At 55.6% G+C, this 17121-nt stretch overlaps 1 protein-coding gene across 2 annotated transcripts in view; it reads right to left on the minus strand.

Moving 5' to 3' along the window:
- Nucleotides 1–17121, minus strand: part of PRKCB (protein kinase C beta) — a 126122-nt gene that overhangs the window by 51735 nt on the left and 57266 nt on the right. For both annotated transcript variants that reach the window (XM_053276102.1, XM_053276101.1), the window contains 2 exons: nt 10657–10768; nt 9217–9345 (listed from right to left, as the gene is read on the minus strand). In XM_053276102.1, coding sequence (XP_053132077.1) covers nt 9217–9345; nt 10657–10768 — 241 coding nt within the window. The remainder of the gene's footprint in view (nt 1–9216; nt 9346–10656; nt 10769–17121) is intronic.

Genomic DNA, 17121 nt, shown 5'->3' on the forward strand with positions numbered 1-17121 from the left:
TTGCGTCTGCCAGATGTTCTTTAAACCTAGCCAGTATGGCCTTCCAGTCCCCACCCCCCCTAACATTCGCCACAGTCTACACAAGTGCTCTTGTAAACAACACCTTTCCCTTTGCAGGTGCTTTCCCTCTCTTCACACACTAGGCAAGCTTTAGCTTCACATCTTTTATCATACAGCCTTGATCTCACCAAATGTTGCCTTAAGCTCTTAGCTGTTTGGCAGACAGAGCTGGACTGCAGCCTCCGGCCAGAGCTCTCTCACCTCGCTGCTCCCCACAGTGGCGAGCCAGATGCTTCCAGGAAGTCAGTAGGGATGTGCAAAACGTTTTGACTCAAAACAGGCCATTTTAAGTGTTTCGAGCTTGAAACAAAATGCCCTTTAAATCAACAGCCTGTTTCAAGCTCGGAACAAAACAACTCCATTTTGATTTGAAATATTTTGATGCTCTGAGCGCCATTTTGGAGGCCTGTTTCCCCCTGGCTGATTGGTTTTCTGGCACTGGCTTCCAGTTGGCTTGCAATCTCCTTGCTTCTTGGTTGGCTTGTTATCACACAAGTTAAGTGTTGCCATGGGCAACTATGCTCCCATTGGCTGGGCGAAGGGACGCGGGAGCCCAAAAGGAGGGAGTTTCAAAATGTATTCAAAGGGACTGGAAAGCAGAGAGAGCCGTTATAGTGTGCCTCTCTTGAAGAGGATACATCAGGAGAGGAAGGAAGGTAGGTCTGATTTTGTGGTTTTCTCAGAACCGAGTATTATATGCTGTGCTATTGCTGCTGTCTGGTTTTTCTGGATCTCAGACTGACAAAGGAAAAACTTGGGGGCCTGTCTTCTTTGAGTTGTGGTTCGTTTTGCTTGTGAGATTGTGTTGTGGTGAGAAATGGACAGTGGGAGCTGTCTGTGTTGTGTTTGTGTGTGTGTAATATTTCTTGGTGACTGCTGTGATGAGCTCCATGTCTGGCCTTGAGATTAAGTTGTGCTTCACTCAGTGCTCTGGACTTCTCTGCAATCTGCATTGCAAGGGGTTGTACTCAGTCAAAATGTGGCTGAAGTTGATCTAGCTGAGCTTATGGCTAATGCCGCATCTCGTTGGGTCCCAAACGGCACAGACAATGGGAGAACTCGAGTCCCGAGCTGGGGTTGGGTCTCCGTTTTTCATCTCACTCTCTCCCCTCCCCGCACCCTGCATTCCGCTTCATGGGGGAGAGAAGATGTACAGCACGCAAGCAGCCCTTCCTGGCCGCAGCGCCTCAGCCTCTGTGGAACCGCAGCCCCCAAAGAAACTGAACCAATTGTTGGAACGAATCAAATTCCACGTCCAATTGGATTCAGAAGGCGAGATACTCATCTTAGGCAGGGCCTTGCGAGACGGGGATGAAGATCGTTTTAATGGCATTCAGAGTGCAGCATTATCATTAGGAGGCAAGGGATATGGGGCAGGAAATGGGGCGAGAAACCAGAGGGGATTCCAGTGGGGTGGCAGCTGGGCTGGCACCCCACTGCAGCAAACGAGGGGCCTCGGATCAGAGAGCAGGGGCTTGTCTCCATCACCCGAGGAGCGGACGAGATCCCTGCAGCTGAGAAGACCATTCACCAATATGCAGCATTTGCCATTGGGGTGTAAAATGTGAGCACGCCATTTGAAAGTGGAGTGTTCCAGACTCACAGGCATGCCCCCCCGCCCCCCGCCCTTTATTCTTTGGGGCTGCAGAGGGCCCCAATTGAAACTAGGGCTGCAGTGCAGAGAGGAAAGGGAGTTAGCCCTGTGGAGGAGAGCTGGTCTTGTAGTAAGGTAAAGTGTGCCGTCAAGTTGATTTCGACTCCTGGCGCCCACAGAGCCCTGTGGTTGTCTTTGACAGAATACAAGAGGGGTTGACCATGGCAGTAGGAGATGATGCCTTTCAGCATCTTCCTAGCAAACCTGAATTGTCCCCTTTACTAGGTTCCTTCCTGGTTTGCATTTGAATAGGAGACTACACTTGTAAGCTCTGCAAGATATTCCCCTCAGGGGATGGAGCCGCTCTGGGAAGAGCAGAAGTTCCCTCCCTGGCAGCATCTCCAAGGTAGGGCTGAGAGAGATTCCTGCCTGCACCCTTGGAGAAGCTGCTGCCAGTCTGTGAAGACAATCCTGAGCTAGCCAGACCAATGGTCTGACTCGGTATATGGCAGCTTCCTAGGTTCCTATGTTCCACCTTGAGCCACACAGGGTGGGTGGAGTGGGTGGAGCTAGCTAATGAAAGATAAACACACACATGGCTAGACGTCGTGTTTGAATTCATTTCTAGTTTGACCCACAAAACAGCAGTGGTCAAGTACGACCATCCAGTACTACCAAATATTGATCGACAGATGTCAGATACGGTTATCAAAGACGTGTCCAGATCATCTAGAGCCAAAGGAGCAGCCGCCACCCCCGCTCCCCGCTGGGCCTAACCCTAACCCTAACCCTCCGTGAGGGTTTGGAGCCCAGCCCAGACTGGTTTCCTCCCAGACCTGCCCCGGCAATCCAAGGCCACCCAGATGCCCCCTCCCTCGGGCTCCCCCTCCACCTCCTCCTGCCGCACCATGGACTTGCAGGCAGCCAGGCTCCAGCGGCCTCCTCCTCCTCCTCGCGCCAGGCTGCGCGATCCTCACTGCTCTCCCCAAAGAGCCCCCCTCACCTTCCCAGCCTGTCTTTTCTGGCTCCCTGAAATGAAATTCGGCAAGGCCAGCCCACCATATTGGTCCAACATGTCACCCGCGACCGAAAGGCAAGGAGAGCCGTGCCAGCCTGGAGCAGACGCCACCCCAGCCTTCTCACTTCCTCGGGGCCACGATTCCCAAGCTGTGGGGCTTGTTGACAAGCTGTGGGACTTGGGGCTGTTGACTACAACTCCCACCAGCCCCAGCCAAAGGCCACTGCAGCTGTGGATGATGGGAGTTGTGGTGAACAACATCTGGAGATCCTGATTACCGGCAACCCTGCATAGGGGAATGGTGTTCCAAGCAGGAACAGGATCCTGAAGCAGGGGGTGTCTCTTCCCGCGCCCCCACCAAAGGCTTAGGGGATGCAGCCCCTCCCTTTGCCTGCATAGACTGAAGGCAGGACTGCGTTTAACAAGGCTAAATCTTCCCCCCACCCCCCAACACACACACACACACACACACTCACACAGACACACCACAGTCCCAGACTGGATTGCCACCCCCACCCCATGGCTGCTATTTAACAAGCGGATCCTGCAGAAAGAGGGCAGAGAAGCCAGTCAGCTCATGGCCCCCTCCCCTCCCCCCCAGCGCCATGGTCAGAGGAGAAAGGCTCCATCTGGGGGTCTGAGAGTGACTGAATTCTAGGAAGCATGTCGAGGTCCAGGGTGGCCCCACTCTGCCCTAAAAGAGCTCCTTAATACACAGCAGAAGAATAAATTTGCACCTACGTTGATAATGGAAAATGCCCAGCCCTCCTCACAGCAGCCTTTTCCTGGGCTGCTGCACATTAATTAATGCATTTCCAGCTTGTTTATCTAATTGCCGCATCACTCGTTCCCGTTGGGGCCAACGCCTGGCTTCATGAGTTCATTCAGATGAGCAAGGACCAAGTCTGCCGAGCAAGAACCAGCCCCACCTGGGAGGGAGGGAGGGAGACAGGCCCACCTTCAGGCTGCCCTTGGGAGGGTTCTTGGCCACCAAACGGCCAGCAGCCCAGAAGCACTGGCCAGACAAAGAGTCCCGTGCGTTGCTCCGTGTGACCGGCCCTGGAGTCCGTCTCCCAGGCCCCCTCCCAGCCTTGGAAAACATGCAGACACAAGCAGCAGGCCAGGGCCAGGTTGGTGCCACACTTGGGTGGACTAGGGACGCTTTCCACCCTGGATCCCTACAGTGAAGCTTGGAACCATGCGGGTTCCAGCGGAGGGGCTCAGCCAGGGAGGAGCATTTCCCAAGAGTAGATTTCCTCGCAGTTTTGTAGTATACCGTCTCTGCCACACGGCGCCTCCTGCATGGCAGGAGGGAGCGGATATATTCTCCATGCCCCTCAAAACAGATTTCCAACCCTTCAGAAGAAGCAAAGGAGGCTCTCTTCGCGCCACGTCACGTACTCGGCCAAAGCAGCCATCTCTTGCTCCCAAGCAGAGCATTGGCCTCTCTCAGTTTCCCAAGCAAGGGGAGAGGGAAAGGCGATCATGGAGGCAGGAAGGGACAGAGGGCAGCCACTGTTGCTGTCCAGGGTGCTGAAGAGCCGGACTCTCTGCTCTCCAGGCCCGTCACCATGACACGCTGCAGGGAGGACCGCAGGAGTCTTGTGGCCCCTGAAGCCAAGCAGACTGGGAAGCTCTGGCCACCGCAGGCCCTTAAGGCACCCCAAGGTTCTTGTTGGCTGCCCTGCTGATTCAAACTCTGCTCACTCGGGGGGGACAGGGCGGGGCCAGTAGCAGCTTGTCCTAACAGCCCAAGGTGGGCACCAAAGGAGGCGCAGCTGCCTCTGCCTCCCGCCAGCAGCTCAGGTGGCTTCTCTCTCTCTCCTGAGCTGCCTGCAGGCTGGCCATTTGTCAGGTGGAGCTGCACGGCTGACCATGCAGCTCTGCCTGATGAGTTGCCAGCCTGCAGACAGAGTGGCTCTCGGGTGGGGCGGGAGAGAGAGGAGCCACCTGAGCTGCTGCCGGGAAGCAGAGGCAGCTGCGCCTCTGTTGGTGCCCCCCACCTGCTCATTAGGATGAGCTGCTGAGGTGGGCAGATGGTGGCTGATGATCTTGGGTCACCGAGGGAAGCTCCCCGCCAATCCCAGAGAGGAGAGGTGGCCATTATTCCCACAGCCTGCAGACAGAGCCTGGATTCCCATTTCAACCCTGTGTCTACTTAGAGACCCAACTCCAGAGACCAGCAAAAAGCTATCCAAACCACAGAAGACTCTGGAAGGCAAACACTGCCATCTACAGGACATCAGGGTGATTGCACTGGAGAGTGAGATGTCATCTCTTCACAATAAATGGGGGACGTTCAAGGTCACCCCTAATTAAGTAGGTAGGATTAATTAAGTGACTAGTCAAGGATTATACATTTCTTAATACACTTTAGCTGTCATAAGGCTGGCTAAAGGATGCAGAAAGCTGCTCTCATTCTTACTTTCAGGGCAGAGTGAGGAATTTATTCTACAGTAGGAATTATGGAGGGTGAAACCAGGGGACTGCCTGTATAATTCCAGAGCAATTAAATGTGTGCCCTGTGACCTGATCTTGCATTTAACAGCACCGGGAAAACATAATTTGAGCAAAAAGTGGTTTTCCTACAAAATCACGTTCCCCTATCCCTTGCAATTTATTTCCTGATCAACGTTTTTTGAATAACAAGGTTAAATGACAACTGACATAAAAATCACAGAGATACGATTTGCTTTGAACAATCATATGCCTCTCTTTCCAATAAATGCTTTTGTCTATTGATTTGATACACCCTTAAACAAACAAACAAACACACACAAACACACACAGCTCTCAAGTTCTGATCTCCCACAGTTAGTATCTCCGTCTTTTTTAGATTCAATTTCAGTTTGTTATCCCTCATCCAGCCCATTACCACCTCCAGGCAGGCATTTAGGGAAGTTATGCCATTACTTGATGAAGTGGATATGGAGAAATAGATATTTCTGCTATCATTCCTGCTATCCACACATGATGAACCCTCACAAGAGCTACTCATAGATGTCTATGCCTAGAGCAGCAGACCACACCCAATGCCACTTTAGCCTCATGACTGACCGCCTGCACTCCATGGCCACGCAGCCAGAACACCTTCGGTAGAACTCTGCCCGATAACATGACATGCCATCCATACCTGCAGGTCCCATCCACACCTGCCTCCGCAACTCCGCCAACTCCTCTTAAAGGGATACCAACCCCAGCCCCAGTGCAGCCTAGGCAGACGCAAACACGTGCACAGCTCCTAGGAAGTCTCATAGGTGGCAGCATCCCACATCTGCTCTTCACTCCTGACAGGACCCCAACACACAAAGATGGGGCCAGATCACAGATCTGCAAGTGGAGGAAGGACTGTACTTCACCTAGAAATACCCCCTGCCCCAGGGCCCGGGTACCAGCACCCAGCAGCATGCTTTAAAGGGGGCTTAAACAAATCCATGGAGAACAGGTCTAGCAATGGCTACTAGTCTGGTGGCTACAGGCCACCTCCAGCCTCAGAGGCAGGATGCCTCTCAATACCATTTGCAGCAGAGGAGCAACAGCAGGAGGGAGGGCATGCCCAGACCTCTTGCCTGTGGGCTTCTTGAAGGCATCCGGTGGGCCACTGTGGGAAACAGGATGCTGGACTAGATGGGCCTCCTTGGGGCTGACCCAGCAGCAGGGCTGTCCTGATGTCCAGTGCTAGAGCATCTGCTTTGTGTGCAGAACGTGGCTACCAATGCTGGCTAACCCTTGGGGCCAGAAAAGCAGTTGTGTAAAGGCAGCCATGAGATTGGAATCTGGGTAACAGGAAGCATCATCCAGTTGCACTTCCCGTCCTCTGCCATGTGCAAGACCAACCAGAGACGGACGGGTCAAAGGCGAACCCCGAGCCTCCTAACACTCAGGCAGTAGAGGCCCATCCTCACAAGCCAGTGAAGCTCCAAGGGAGGCCCAGCTGCCTCTGCTTCCCAGCAGCAGCTCAGGTGGCTCCTGAGAGCCATGCAGCCTGCAGGCTGGCCATTCATCAGGTAGAGCTGCACAGTTACCCTGACGAATGGCTAGTCTGCAGAGAGCGTGGTTCTTGGATGGAGTGGGAGAGAGAGAGTGTGTGTGTGTTTTTGTGGGGAAGAAGGCATGATGGCCCTCTCCTCATTGCCTGGCTTCTCACCATTTTCCCTTGGAAAAAGAGATTTACTTGAAACTGATGGGAAACACACCGTAGAGGCTCATCCTAATAAGTGGGGGTGGGGTGGGGAGACCAAGGGAGGCAGTTTGGCGGGGGGGGGGCTCCTCTCTCTCCCACCCTGCCTGAGAGCTGAGCTGCCTGCAGGCTGGCCATTCAGCAGGTAGGGATGCACAGTCAACCACACACCACTACCTGGTGAACGGCCAGCCTGCAGACAGTGCAGAAGAGAGAGGAACCACCAAAGCTGACGTCAGGAAGCAGAGGCATCTGTGCCACCTTGGGCAACGGCACCCCCCCACCCGGCTGGTGAGATCAAGCTGCTACTGCTCTCAGAGGCTTCTTGCTCTGCCTGAAGCTTCCTTGTGGACTCAGACATACCTGCAAAGTCACGAGGCCAGGTGCTGCAGCTGGCTGCTTGCAGACAGCATCTGCCCACTTCATGACTTTCCTGGATGTGACATGCTGCGCTGTGCTTTGGATGCCACAAGGGGGCACTGAAGCTGCATCTCCAGAGAGCCCCGGTGAGAAGATAAGCACAACCCTGCAGGATCAGGCCCTTCAAGGAGGCTCATCTAGTCCAGCCTCCTGTTTCCCACAGTGGCCCACCAGATGCCTCCGGGGAGCCCACAAGCAAGAGCTGAGGGCATGCCCACTCTCCTGCTGTGGCTCCCCTACAACTGCCATTGAGAGGTATCGTGCCTCTGAGGCTGGAGATGGCCCACAGCCACCAACTAGTAGCCATTGATAGCCCTGTCCTCCATGACTCTGTCTAAGCCCCTTTTAAAGCCATCCAAGCTGGTGGCCATCACCACATCCCGTGGCAAAGCATTCCACAGATTAATTATGTGCTGTGTGAAAAGGTACTTCCTCTTGTTGGTCCTAAATTTCCCAACATCCAGTTTCATGGGGTGACCCCTGGTTCTAGTGTTGTGAGAGGGGGAGAAAAATGTCTCTCTGTCCACCCTCTCCACTCCATGCATAATTTTATACACCTTGATCACGTCTCCCCTTAGTCGCCTCTTCTCCAAGGTAAAGAGCCCCAGACGCTGTGTTCTACCCTCATAAGGAAGGCGCTCCAGGCCCCTGGTCATCTTGGTTGCCCTCTTCTGCCCCCTTTCCAGTTCTACAATATCTTTCTTAAGATACGGTGACCAAAGCTGTACGCAATACTCCAGATGGGGCTGCACCACAGATTTGTATCAGGGCATTATAATATTAGAATTTTTATTTTCAATCCCCTTCCTAATTATCCCTAGCACAGAATTTGCCTTTTTCACAGCCGCCACGCACTGGATCGACACTTCCAACAAGCTGTCCACCAAGACCCCAAGATCACAGCTCAGATCCCATCAGTGTATACTTGGAGTTGGAGTTTTTCGTCCCAATGTGCATCACTTCACACTTGCCAACACTGAACTGCATTTGCCATTTTGTCACCCACTTCCCCAGTTTGGAGAGATCCTTTTGGAGCTCCTCAAAATCTGTTTTGGATTTCACTACCCAAAAGAGTTTGGTGTCATCTGCAAATCTGGCCACCTTGCTGCTTACTCCTGCTTCTAGATCATTTATGAACAAGTTAAAGAGCACTGGTCCCAGTACCAATCACTGGGGGACCCCACTTCCTACTTCCCTCCATTGTGAAAACTCTGGAGCTGGTGGGCAGCATGAAGAAATTTTGCTGGGTGTCCCCCTCTATGGTGAAACAAAGGGGGCTGTGGGGGTTGTTACAAGAATCCAGCCAAAGAGGTTCCAGACTGGAGATGCTGTTTCTCAGAATGGACTCAGAAGAGTCGGCCGGCTGGCTTCCCTCTGCTCAGCAACCGGCAACACTTTTTGAAACTGCTTTTTAATGCCAGCCAAGTGCTTGGCAACCTTCCTGCTTTGGGCCTGCCCTATAGATCCACCCACATGACCCACAGTTCTTCACAGACATCTTTGGCAATGCCAGAAGATGCCTCCCTCTTCAGTGACCGTTCAGCACTCCACGCAAACAAGTTTGTCCCTTAGTGTCACCACTGCCTTCACTTGCTCTCCGTACATCAGAAGAGACCTCCTGGATCAGACCACAAACCTCAGACATGAGGACACCACCGTGCAGTTCAACACCATATGCCCCATGCCACACAGAACTTGGGGAGAACAGGAGTGGAGAGGCCGCTCTGCAAGAGATTCTGTGACCAAGTATCTGCAACACGCTCTCCAGGACCCGAGGCCACAGACAGGCGGCAGAGAAAGCCTTCCACCTGGAGGACGCCACCTTTCCAAAGCAGCTGCTCCTCCAACCCATAACCAAGGAGGTGAGACATCTGGCATCTTAACTTTCCCTTGAGGACCTCCTCTCCAACACACAGACACACACACACACACACACACACTCACCTACAACGGTGAGGACCTCGCTTACGATGTCCGCCTTGATGTGTATCCGGCCCCGGCGCTCGGTGTGGTCCGTCCCACAAAGACTTGGTACGTTCATGACGCAGCGTTTGTGGACATTCATCATGCAGGCTGGTTGGGGTGGGAGGGAGGAAAGAGAGTTCTCAGCCCCTTCCAGAGGTGCACCTACGTCATTCTGGAGCCTGGACCTCAAGGCCTTTGAAGCCCACCCCCCACCTGCCGGCTCCACATTACGCATCATTTTTTAACACGTAGGTCTCGAGGGCACCAACCACACCACCCAGGAGAGACTAAAGAGGATTGGGGGGCTCCTAGGGGGTGTGGAGGCCCTGGACTCCGGCCCCAAAGCCTTGGGGTCAGAGCGCCTCTCAGCCCAGGGTCAGGCGGCTGGGCCGTGCATTTCTCCTGCCACCAGGCCTGCTTCAGATGCTCAGAGGAGCAGAGACATCCAGCCTCATGAGCAAGGCCACGTAGGGTGAAGGCGTCATTTCCGAGCACACGCTAGATTTCTCTCCTGGTGATGTTTGGGGTGTCCTTGGGGGGGCGTCTCCTTGCCTGGACAGCCTGCCTCTCCCAACTCTCCCCAGCGGTGGTGGGGTGTGTTACAAAGGCTCCAGGGGAACAATGATGGAAAACGCCAGTTCCCCCAGCCGGAGGCGCTACCCTCATGGCAGAGGCGTCTGACGGAAGCCTCACCCCTTGTTGACACGTGCCACAAGGGTGCGTCACGGGACCTCTCTGCATCCAGTCACGGTCTGCTTGAAACTAGCTGCAGGAAGCAGGAACCGACTTCAGCTAACTGCATTGTGTGTCTGGGGCGGTGCGACTGTCTAGGGCCACAGGTTGTCATGGCCCCTTTTCACTGGCAAACCTTCACCTTGTGCTGCTGCGGACGCCAAGCGATGCACCTGCGCGCACGAACCAGCCCCCGAGGGAAAGATGATCACCATCCCAAGGTGCCGGTGCCTGGAAAGGAGGCGACCACTAGGTGGCTCCCTAAGCCAGCAGGTGAGGAAGGCAGAGCCCACGGTCTAGGCTGCGGCGGCTGCAGCTTCCTCAGCACGTCAAGGGGCCTCCCCACAGCCCTGCGGCTGTGGAAGCATGCCTAGGAGGAACCCCAGCCCTCAGGCTAGCAAGAGGACCCTTTCTCAGTCTTCTGTTAACTGCAGAGTGCAGAAACTGAAGTGGAAACTCCCCTTAGAGGCCTCGACGTGAGTGGCGGCCATGGCATTGCTACGCCTGGCGGCAGCCAATTCTGCCAGTGGGAATGATGCCCCTGCCGGCTTCCCCCTCTGCTGCCCTCCCCCAATATCCAACCCCCCGCCCCGCCCCACCCATTGCTGCGTCTCCTGGTGTGCTGCCCCAGCAAGGTCCCCCCCCACACACACACAACCCTCCCAACTCCAGGGGCAGCCAACTCACTGTCACATTTCATCCCCTGGTGGATGAGCCCATACAGCAAGGAGCCACAGTGGTCGCAGAAGGTTGGGCTGGAGTACGTGTGGATCTTAAACTTGTGTTTGCTCCGGGGGTCCTGGAGAGGAAAGACACACAAAGGAAGGGCAGGTTACCGATCTTGCAGTACACAGCTGCCCAGAACAGGCCTCCTGGCCTTGGCCGGGCAAGAGGAGTGTGATGGGCCTTTGACGCACTTCACAGCACATTTCTTCTTATTGCCACACTTCTTCCCAGAAGCTTTGGGCTCTCTCATTTGATCCTCACAACCACCCTGCAAGGTAGGCTGGACTGAGTCAGAGCCATGTGGCTGAGGCCACCCCAGGAAGCTTCCTTGTGGCCAAGTGAGGATTTGAGCCCGGGTCTCAAATCCCTATGCACCAGTCACAACACCCCATGGGTTTCCAGGCAAAAAATGCTCCCCTCCGACGGATACTTCATCAGCACGTTGAAGGCCAGACCCATTCAGACCAAGTTCCTCTGTAAGCTCTTAGGAACATAGGAAGCTGCCATATACTGTCAGCCATCTCACTCAGGATTGTCTACACAAACTGGCAGAGGCTTCTCCCAGGTTGCAGGCAGGAGTCTCTCTCAGCCTTGTCTTGGAGATGCTGCCAGGGAGGGAACCTGGGACCTTCGGCTCTTCCCAGGGTGCCTCCATCCCCTGAGGGGAATTTTTTACAGTGCTCACACCTCTAGTCTCCCATCCATATGCAACCAGGGCAGACCCTGCTTAGCTAAGGGGACAAGTCCTGCTGGCTACCACCAGACCAGCTCTCCTCTCTTCTTGGATTATAAATGGGGCACTGAGGCTAGGAGCCAACAAGGTGCCCAAGGTCATTCCGCAAGGCCATGGCTGAGCAAGGAATCTGAACCCAGGGCCAGGCAGAGGCTACGGGCAACCGCTCCAGCTCCAGACCCGGAGGGAGTGCTCTCAGCCCAAGGGTCCTGCAGGCTGAACAGGCACCAATGACTCTTTCTCCCAGCCTAAACTACCTGACAAGTTTGTTGTGAGGATAAAATGGGAGGGGTGTGTGTGGGGGGGAGAAAACCATGCCCATTGCCCTGAGATCCTTGAGAAAAGGATTGGAATATTTTTTTTTAACTTTTTAAAAGGGTGTATTTATTTAAATAATGTTTTGTGGGGAAAGTGGGTTTTCCACAGAGGGTCTTGAAGGAAGACAGAAAGGCAGCTAGCAGAGTCCCCCAAAGCCACTGGGTGGGCTTCTTTGCTTATCAGCCTTGGCCTGCATTGATCCACAGGAAGCCCCTGCACCCCTCAGGATGGGGAGGAATGGAACGTCACTTTGTCACTTCATTCAATCGGCTTCCGGGCTGCATATCAGGCACCGGCTTTGGCAAAGTTAATTGTGGTGGAAAATAAAGGGGCTTCACCCTGACCTCTTTGCAATTAATAAATGCACAGAAAGAAGCTCCCTTGAAGGGCTGGGCTGGCAGCTGGGTAATGATCAGCCTGAGAAGACCGGGGTGAGCAGCAATTAACCTGCCTCCCGTGAACCACCAGATCTCAAAAGCGCATGCACGAAGCCACACTGCACGGTGGGAAAGGCTTCTGGGCTTGCAAGAGAGAGATCGGAAATCTCTCTAGAAGAACTTCAGGGCGACAAGTTACATGTTTGCACCCCAGTTTTAGAGTCTGGTCGAAAGACTGTGGGCCCAATTCTGGCCGATCACCTGGCACCTGCCAGAGCTGGGACCCTCACAAAGAATGCTGGACAAGGTGGAGTGGGGCCTGATCCAGCAAAATGCTTCTTATGTCCTAAAGAACTTAGGATTTCTTAACGCAGATCCATTCTGCCTCTTGACCCTGAGTAAACATTCTTCCTTTGCAAATTTGCAACTTCTAAAACAGGTGGTTTCTTGGGTTCCTTTCCCCAACGGACGCCTCCTTGGACCTGGACTCCTGTCTGGCTTGGGCCATCTGCTTCTGGCCCCTGTGTGCTTTCTTGGCTGCTTCGGTACCTGACCCCAATCTGTTCTGAGACCAGGCACTTCTCCACCCAGCAGGCTTTACCGAGAATTTACTGGGAGGCTTTACTCAAAGTGAACTCAAAGTTGTCCCAAAAAACTGACGCAAAGAGTGGATCTTTTTCTTTTTACCCTGGATATAAATCGGGTTGCACTCTAACGAGCAGTGAAAAACCCGAATTGTGTGTGAACTGCTCCCCGATAACTCGCAGGGACTTCAGAGTAAATCCAGCCGATATGTGAACGCACCCTCTTCATTCCAGAGGAGATGCGAGTTAAAGGGCTTTAAAGCCCTGTGTGAAAAACTTCCAGGGGCCCAATAACCCGGGGTGGGGGGCTTCCCTCCTGGCATGGTGAGCCCAGCCTGGATTCCTCCGAAGCACCCCCACCCCAACGCTTCCTCCGTCCTCCTCCCACGGCTCTTTTGCTCGCTGGCTCTCTCCCTTGAGGCTGACTGGCGCTTGCTGGCATTTGCCCTGATTTGCCACGATGCTTCCCATCACAGCATTTCACGTCTGCTGCAGCAGCACTGAGTTATTTATCTCCTTGGCAGCCGGGACGGAGGGAGAGCCCGGAGGAGGAGACGCGGCTGAAGATGACAGACGTGACCCCCGCTCCACCCCCCCCCACCCGCCAGCCATTCCCCTTCACTCATCCGTCACCAGGCTGGGATCCCTCGCTCCCCCTCCCTCCCTGCAAGGCTGCGGCTGCATCCAGGCCCCAGACTGGGCTTCAGAGTGCTGGGGGGCGTGGGGGGCGTGAGGAGGGCTCACCAAGGAGAGCATCTCTGACCATCAGCAGGGGACTGGCGGGCAGTCATGTGGGAGCAGACGGGGCTCTCCGTGGGGCTGGCACTGGAGGAAGAGCCTGCGATGCTGCTGGTGCTCCGTCCCAAGCTCCCTGTCCTTGCCTGGCGCGTGGCTTGGCCCCACCACCTTTGAAGCCCAACACCGCTGGGGACCAGGGGACTCGAGGGGCGGTCTCTCCCCACATGGCTTGACCAAACCCTCGGGTCACCAGAGGAGGCTCTTCTGCTTGTCCCAGCACCATCAGGGTGGGTGGACACCCATCCCATGACTGGTGGGAATGCAGGACCTTGTGTACTGCCCCCCAGGGCCCCCCAAGCGGTGGGACTCTCTGCCCCAAGAGATCTGGCAGTTCTTCTCCCTGGCAGCATCCGGCCATTGCACAAAAACATTTCGACTCTGGCATATCTAGGGACTGAGCCCCTCCTGTGCGTGACCGCAGCCCACCCAGGCTACTGATCTGCTGCGGGGTCCCTGCATTTCAAGTCCACTGCATTCTTGCAGTGCTTTAGCTGGCAACTGGCCACCCTGGAATCTCTTTGGGTTTTGGAAAGGAGGAGCGTAAATATTTTAAATCAGCAAACAACACAGCACAGGGAGCCATCTGGACAAGCTGCCCGTGATTTCCCTTAGGAGCATGGGGAGCTGCCTTCTACAGAGTCAGACCCTTGGTCCATCTAGCTCAGTATTGTCTACACAGACTGGCAGCGGCTGTGCCAAGGTTGCAGGCTGGAGTCTCTCTCAGCCTGATCTTGGAGATGCTGCCAGACAGGGAACACGGACCCTTCTGCATGCAGATGCTCTTCCCAGAGCAGACCCATCCCCTCAGGGGCATATCTTACAGGGCTCACACATGTAGTCTCCCACTCAAGTGCAAACCAAGGCAGACTCTGCTTAGCAAAGGGGACAGTTCATGCTTGCAACCACCAGACCAGCTCTCCTCCCCTTCCTTGTGCCCCAGGAAGGGCAAGGGCAGCGCAGGGTGTGTGTGTGTGTCCTGCACCCACTCCCCCCCCCCATCCAAATCCTGCACCAAGAAAACCCCAAACTCTGGAGCATGCGAGTTTGGGGAAATGGGTGTTGCCCCATCCGGCTGGGGCTTAGGCTGCCAATTTGGCTGCCTCTTTGAAGAGAGAAGCAGGAGGCCCATTAACGCAGAGCAATTGCTAATCAGATTAAAAATGTGGCATGCTGGCACCGTCCCTGTTACAATGTGTCCCCATCCTGGAGAAAGCAGTAAAGCAAGATTATTTTCTCTCCTTCGGAGGCCCAGATAAACGTCCGCAGCATGACCACGCGGGAGCAAAACCTTCCCTGTCATAATGTGCTCTGCAACGGAAGCTTTTTAAAAGGAAAGAGCTGAAAAGAGACTTGGGCAGGAGAGGCGTTTTCCAGGGTGGAGAGTGCAGGGAATATTATACAGCCACCTGGGAGAACATCAACAGCCTCATGGTAATTGTCTTCATGGCCAGCACCCCCCCACCCCAAAATATCAGCCCCACGCATTCAATCCGCAGACTATTCCGAATTCAGGAACTCAGCCACATTTTGGAGCATGCACAGTTGCTATGCCAGTGCAATCTGACTCCCCAGACAAGCATCTCAAGCAACGGGGCCAGGGGAAAAGAGGGCGTAAGGCATGGGGAGGAGCTCACATCAGGCCCAGACCCCTCACTCCCTGGGCCACTTGGGTCCCCCACAGGCTGGATCAGCGGGCAACCTTTTCTGTGCTGCACTACAGCACCACCCAAGTGATGGCCACAGAGGGTACTGCAACTCCTCCACCCAGAGAGAGGACAGGGGTCCCGAGGAACCAAGAGGGGCCGGGCAGGTCCTCTATAATAGCAACAGCAGATGTCCTGGAGGCCCAGGCCCATCTGACCTCCATCCCAAGGGCTCACGGGAGATGCCCAGCACAAGAGCTTGCCAGGAGCGCAGGGCTCATATCCCAGAGGAAACCCTGAATGCCCCCCAAGGCTTTGCAGATGCAAATAGAGACATGCCTATCTTGCACACTCTTCACACCCTGCTCCACTCTCACCTATGGCTGCCAGCTTTTCACCCCCTAGCTGTACTCTGCAACACCCTTGTTCTAGCACCATTGCTCTTCTGCTCAGAGATGTAAGGACGACCCGGCTGGATCAGGCCCAAGGAAGCCTATTGAGCCCAGCACCCTGTTTCCCACAGTGGCTCACCAGATGCCTCTGGGGAGCAGCTCACAGGCAAGAGATATCTGCATGCCCTCTCGTCTCCTGCGGTTGCTCCCCTGCAACTGGGATCGAGAGGCATCTTGCCTCTGAGGCTGGAGGTGGCCTATAGCCATCAAGACTAGAAGCCACTGATAGACCCCTCTCCTCCATGAATTTATCTAAGCCCTTCTTAAAGCCACCCAGCCTGGTGGCTGTCACCACATCTTGTGGCAGAGAATTCCATAGGGTAATCACGGGTCGTATGAAAAAGGACTCCCAGCTTGCACTCATGCCACTTCACTCAGGGCCAGGGCAGGGAGCAGGGGCCATCCTTGGTGTGCGGGACGGGGCGCTGCAAGCAGATGGAAGAGAGGCTCGGCTTCCCCACCAGGCTTCCTGCCTGTGTGGCTGCCAGGAAGGGGCCAGCTGCCCTCTGGACATTCCCTTGAGGGATTTCCATCCTCCACCCCCCCACTCAGGCATGGAGGGGGGGGGCCAGCAGACCTCCCCAACCGGCAGCTCAGACCCGGCTGAGTTAAGCCTCCCTCCAGAGCAACCCCCCAGCCACCTTGGTCTAGGAGCACAAGAGCAGCTCCCTCCTGCCCGGCTCGGACTTCCCGGCCATCTGCCAACCACCGGTGGCCGCCTCAGGGCTCGCCTTGGCCCTGGGATGCCCAGCCCCGCGGCGGGCAGCAGCCTCCCAGGCCAGCCTCTGTCCAGCGGGGGAGCCTTCCGGGCCGGCCTTCCTCTTGCTGGCCACGCGCCGGCAGAGCGACTTGGGCGCCCAGGAGTCGGGGAAGCATTTCGCCCAGGTCTGGAAGCCACAGGCCGTCCACGCCAGCCGGCTTTCCAAGGGCTCCCGGGCACTGCCTGGAGGTGAGGGGCTCGAGGACTCTTCCAGGGAGGGAGGCAGAGACGCTGACCTCGCAGCCCAGCTCGTCCTGGAGAGGCTCTCCCAGAGGCCAGGAGGCCCCCCCCCCGCATGCAGCTCAGCCGGAGAGGATGCTCCTGCCAACCTCACGGGGCCATCAAGGGCCACCCAGAGCTCGGCTCACGATCCAGAGGGCCAGTGGCCCAGAACAGCAGCCCCATCAGAGGGAGCCGCCAGCAGGGCCGCCGAGGACAGGTGCGGCCCCCAGTGATTCCCCCCCCCAAGCCCCCTCCACGAGGCTCCCTTCTTGCTGCTGCCGCCACCAGCCCCCTTCTGCCAGGCCCCCCTGCTGCCGCCACAAGGCCAAACTGCTGATCTGAAAAATAATCCTAGCACCCATGTGTGCGGCCGGGGGGGGGGATAAATAAGTTGAGCACCCTCCTGTGGCGGCAGAGGCGGGGTGGGTGCAGGGTGGTGGCAGGAGGCAAGACAAAAACACACGCAACATAGTCGAGCCCCAGGGCCCCTTCTGGACCGCCACCGGGCCCCTGTAATTGGAACTGGCTTCCCCCTGCCC

The sequence above is a fragment of the Hemicordylus capensis genome, chromosome 13 (genome assembly GCF_027244095.1).
Source record: "Hemicordylus capensis ecotype Gifberg chromosome 13, rHemCap1.1.pri, whole genome shotgun sequence".
Lineage (NCBI taxonomy): Eukaryota > Metazoa > Chordata > Lepidosauria > Squamata > Cordylidae > Hemicordylus > Hemicordylus capensis.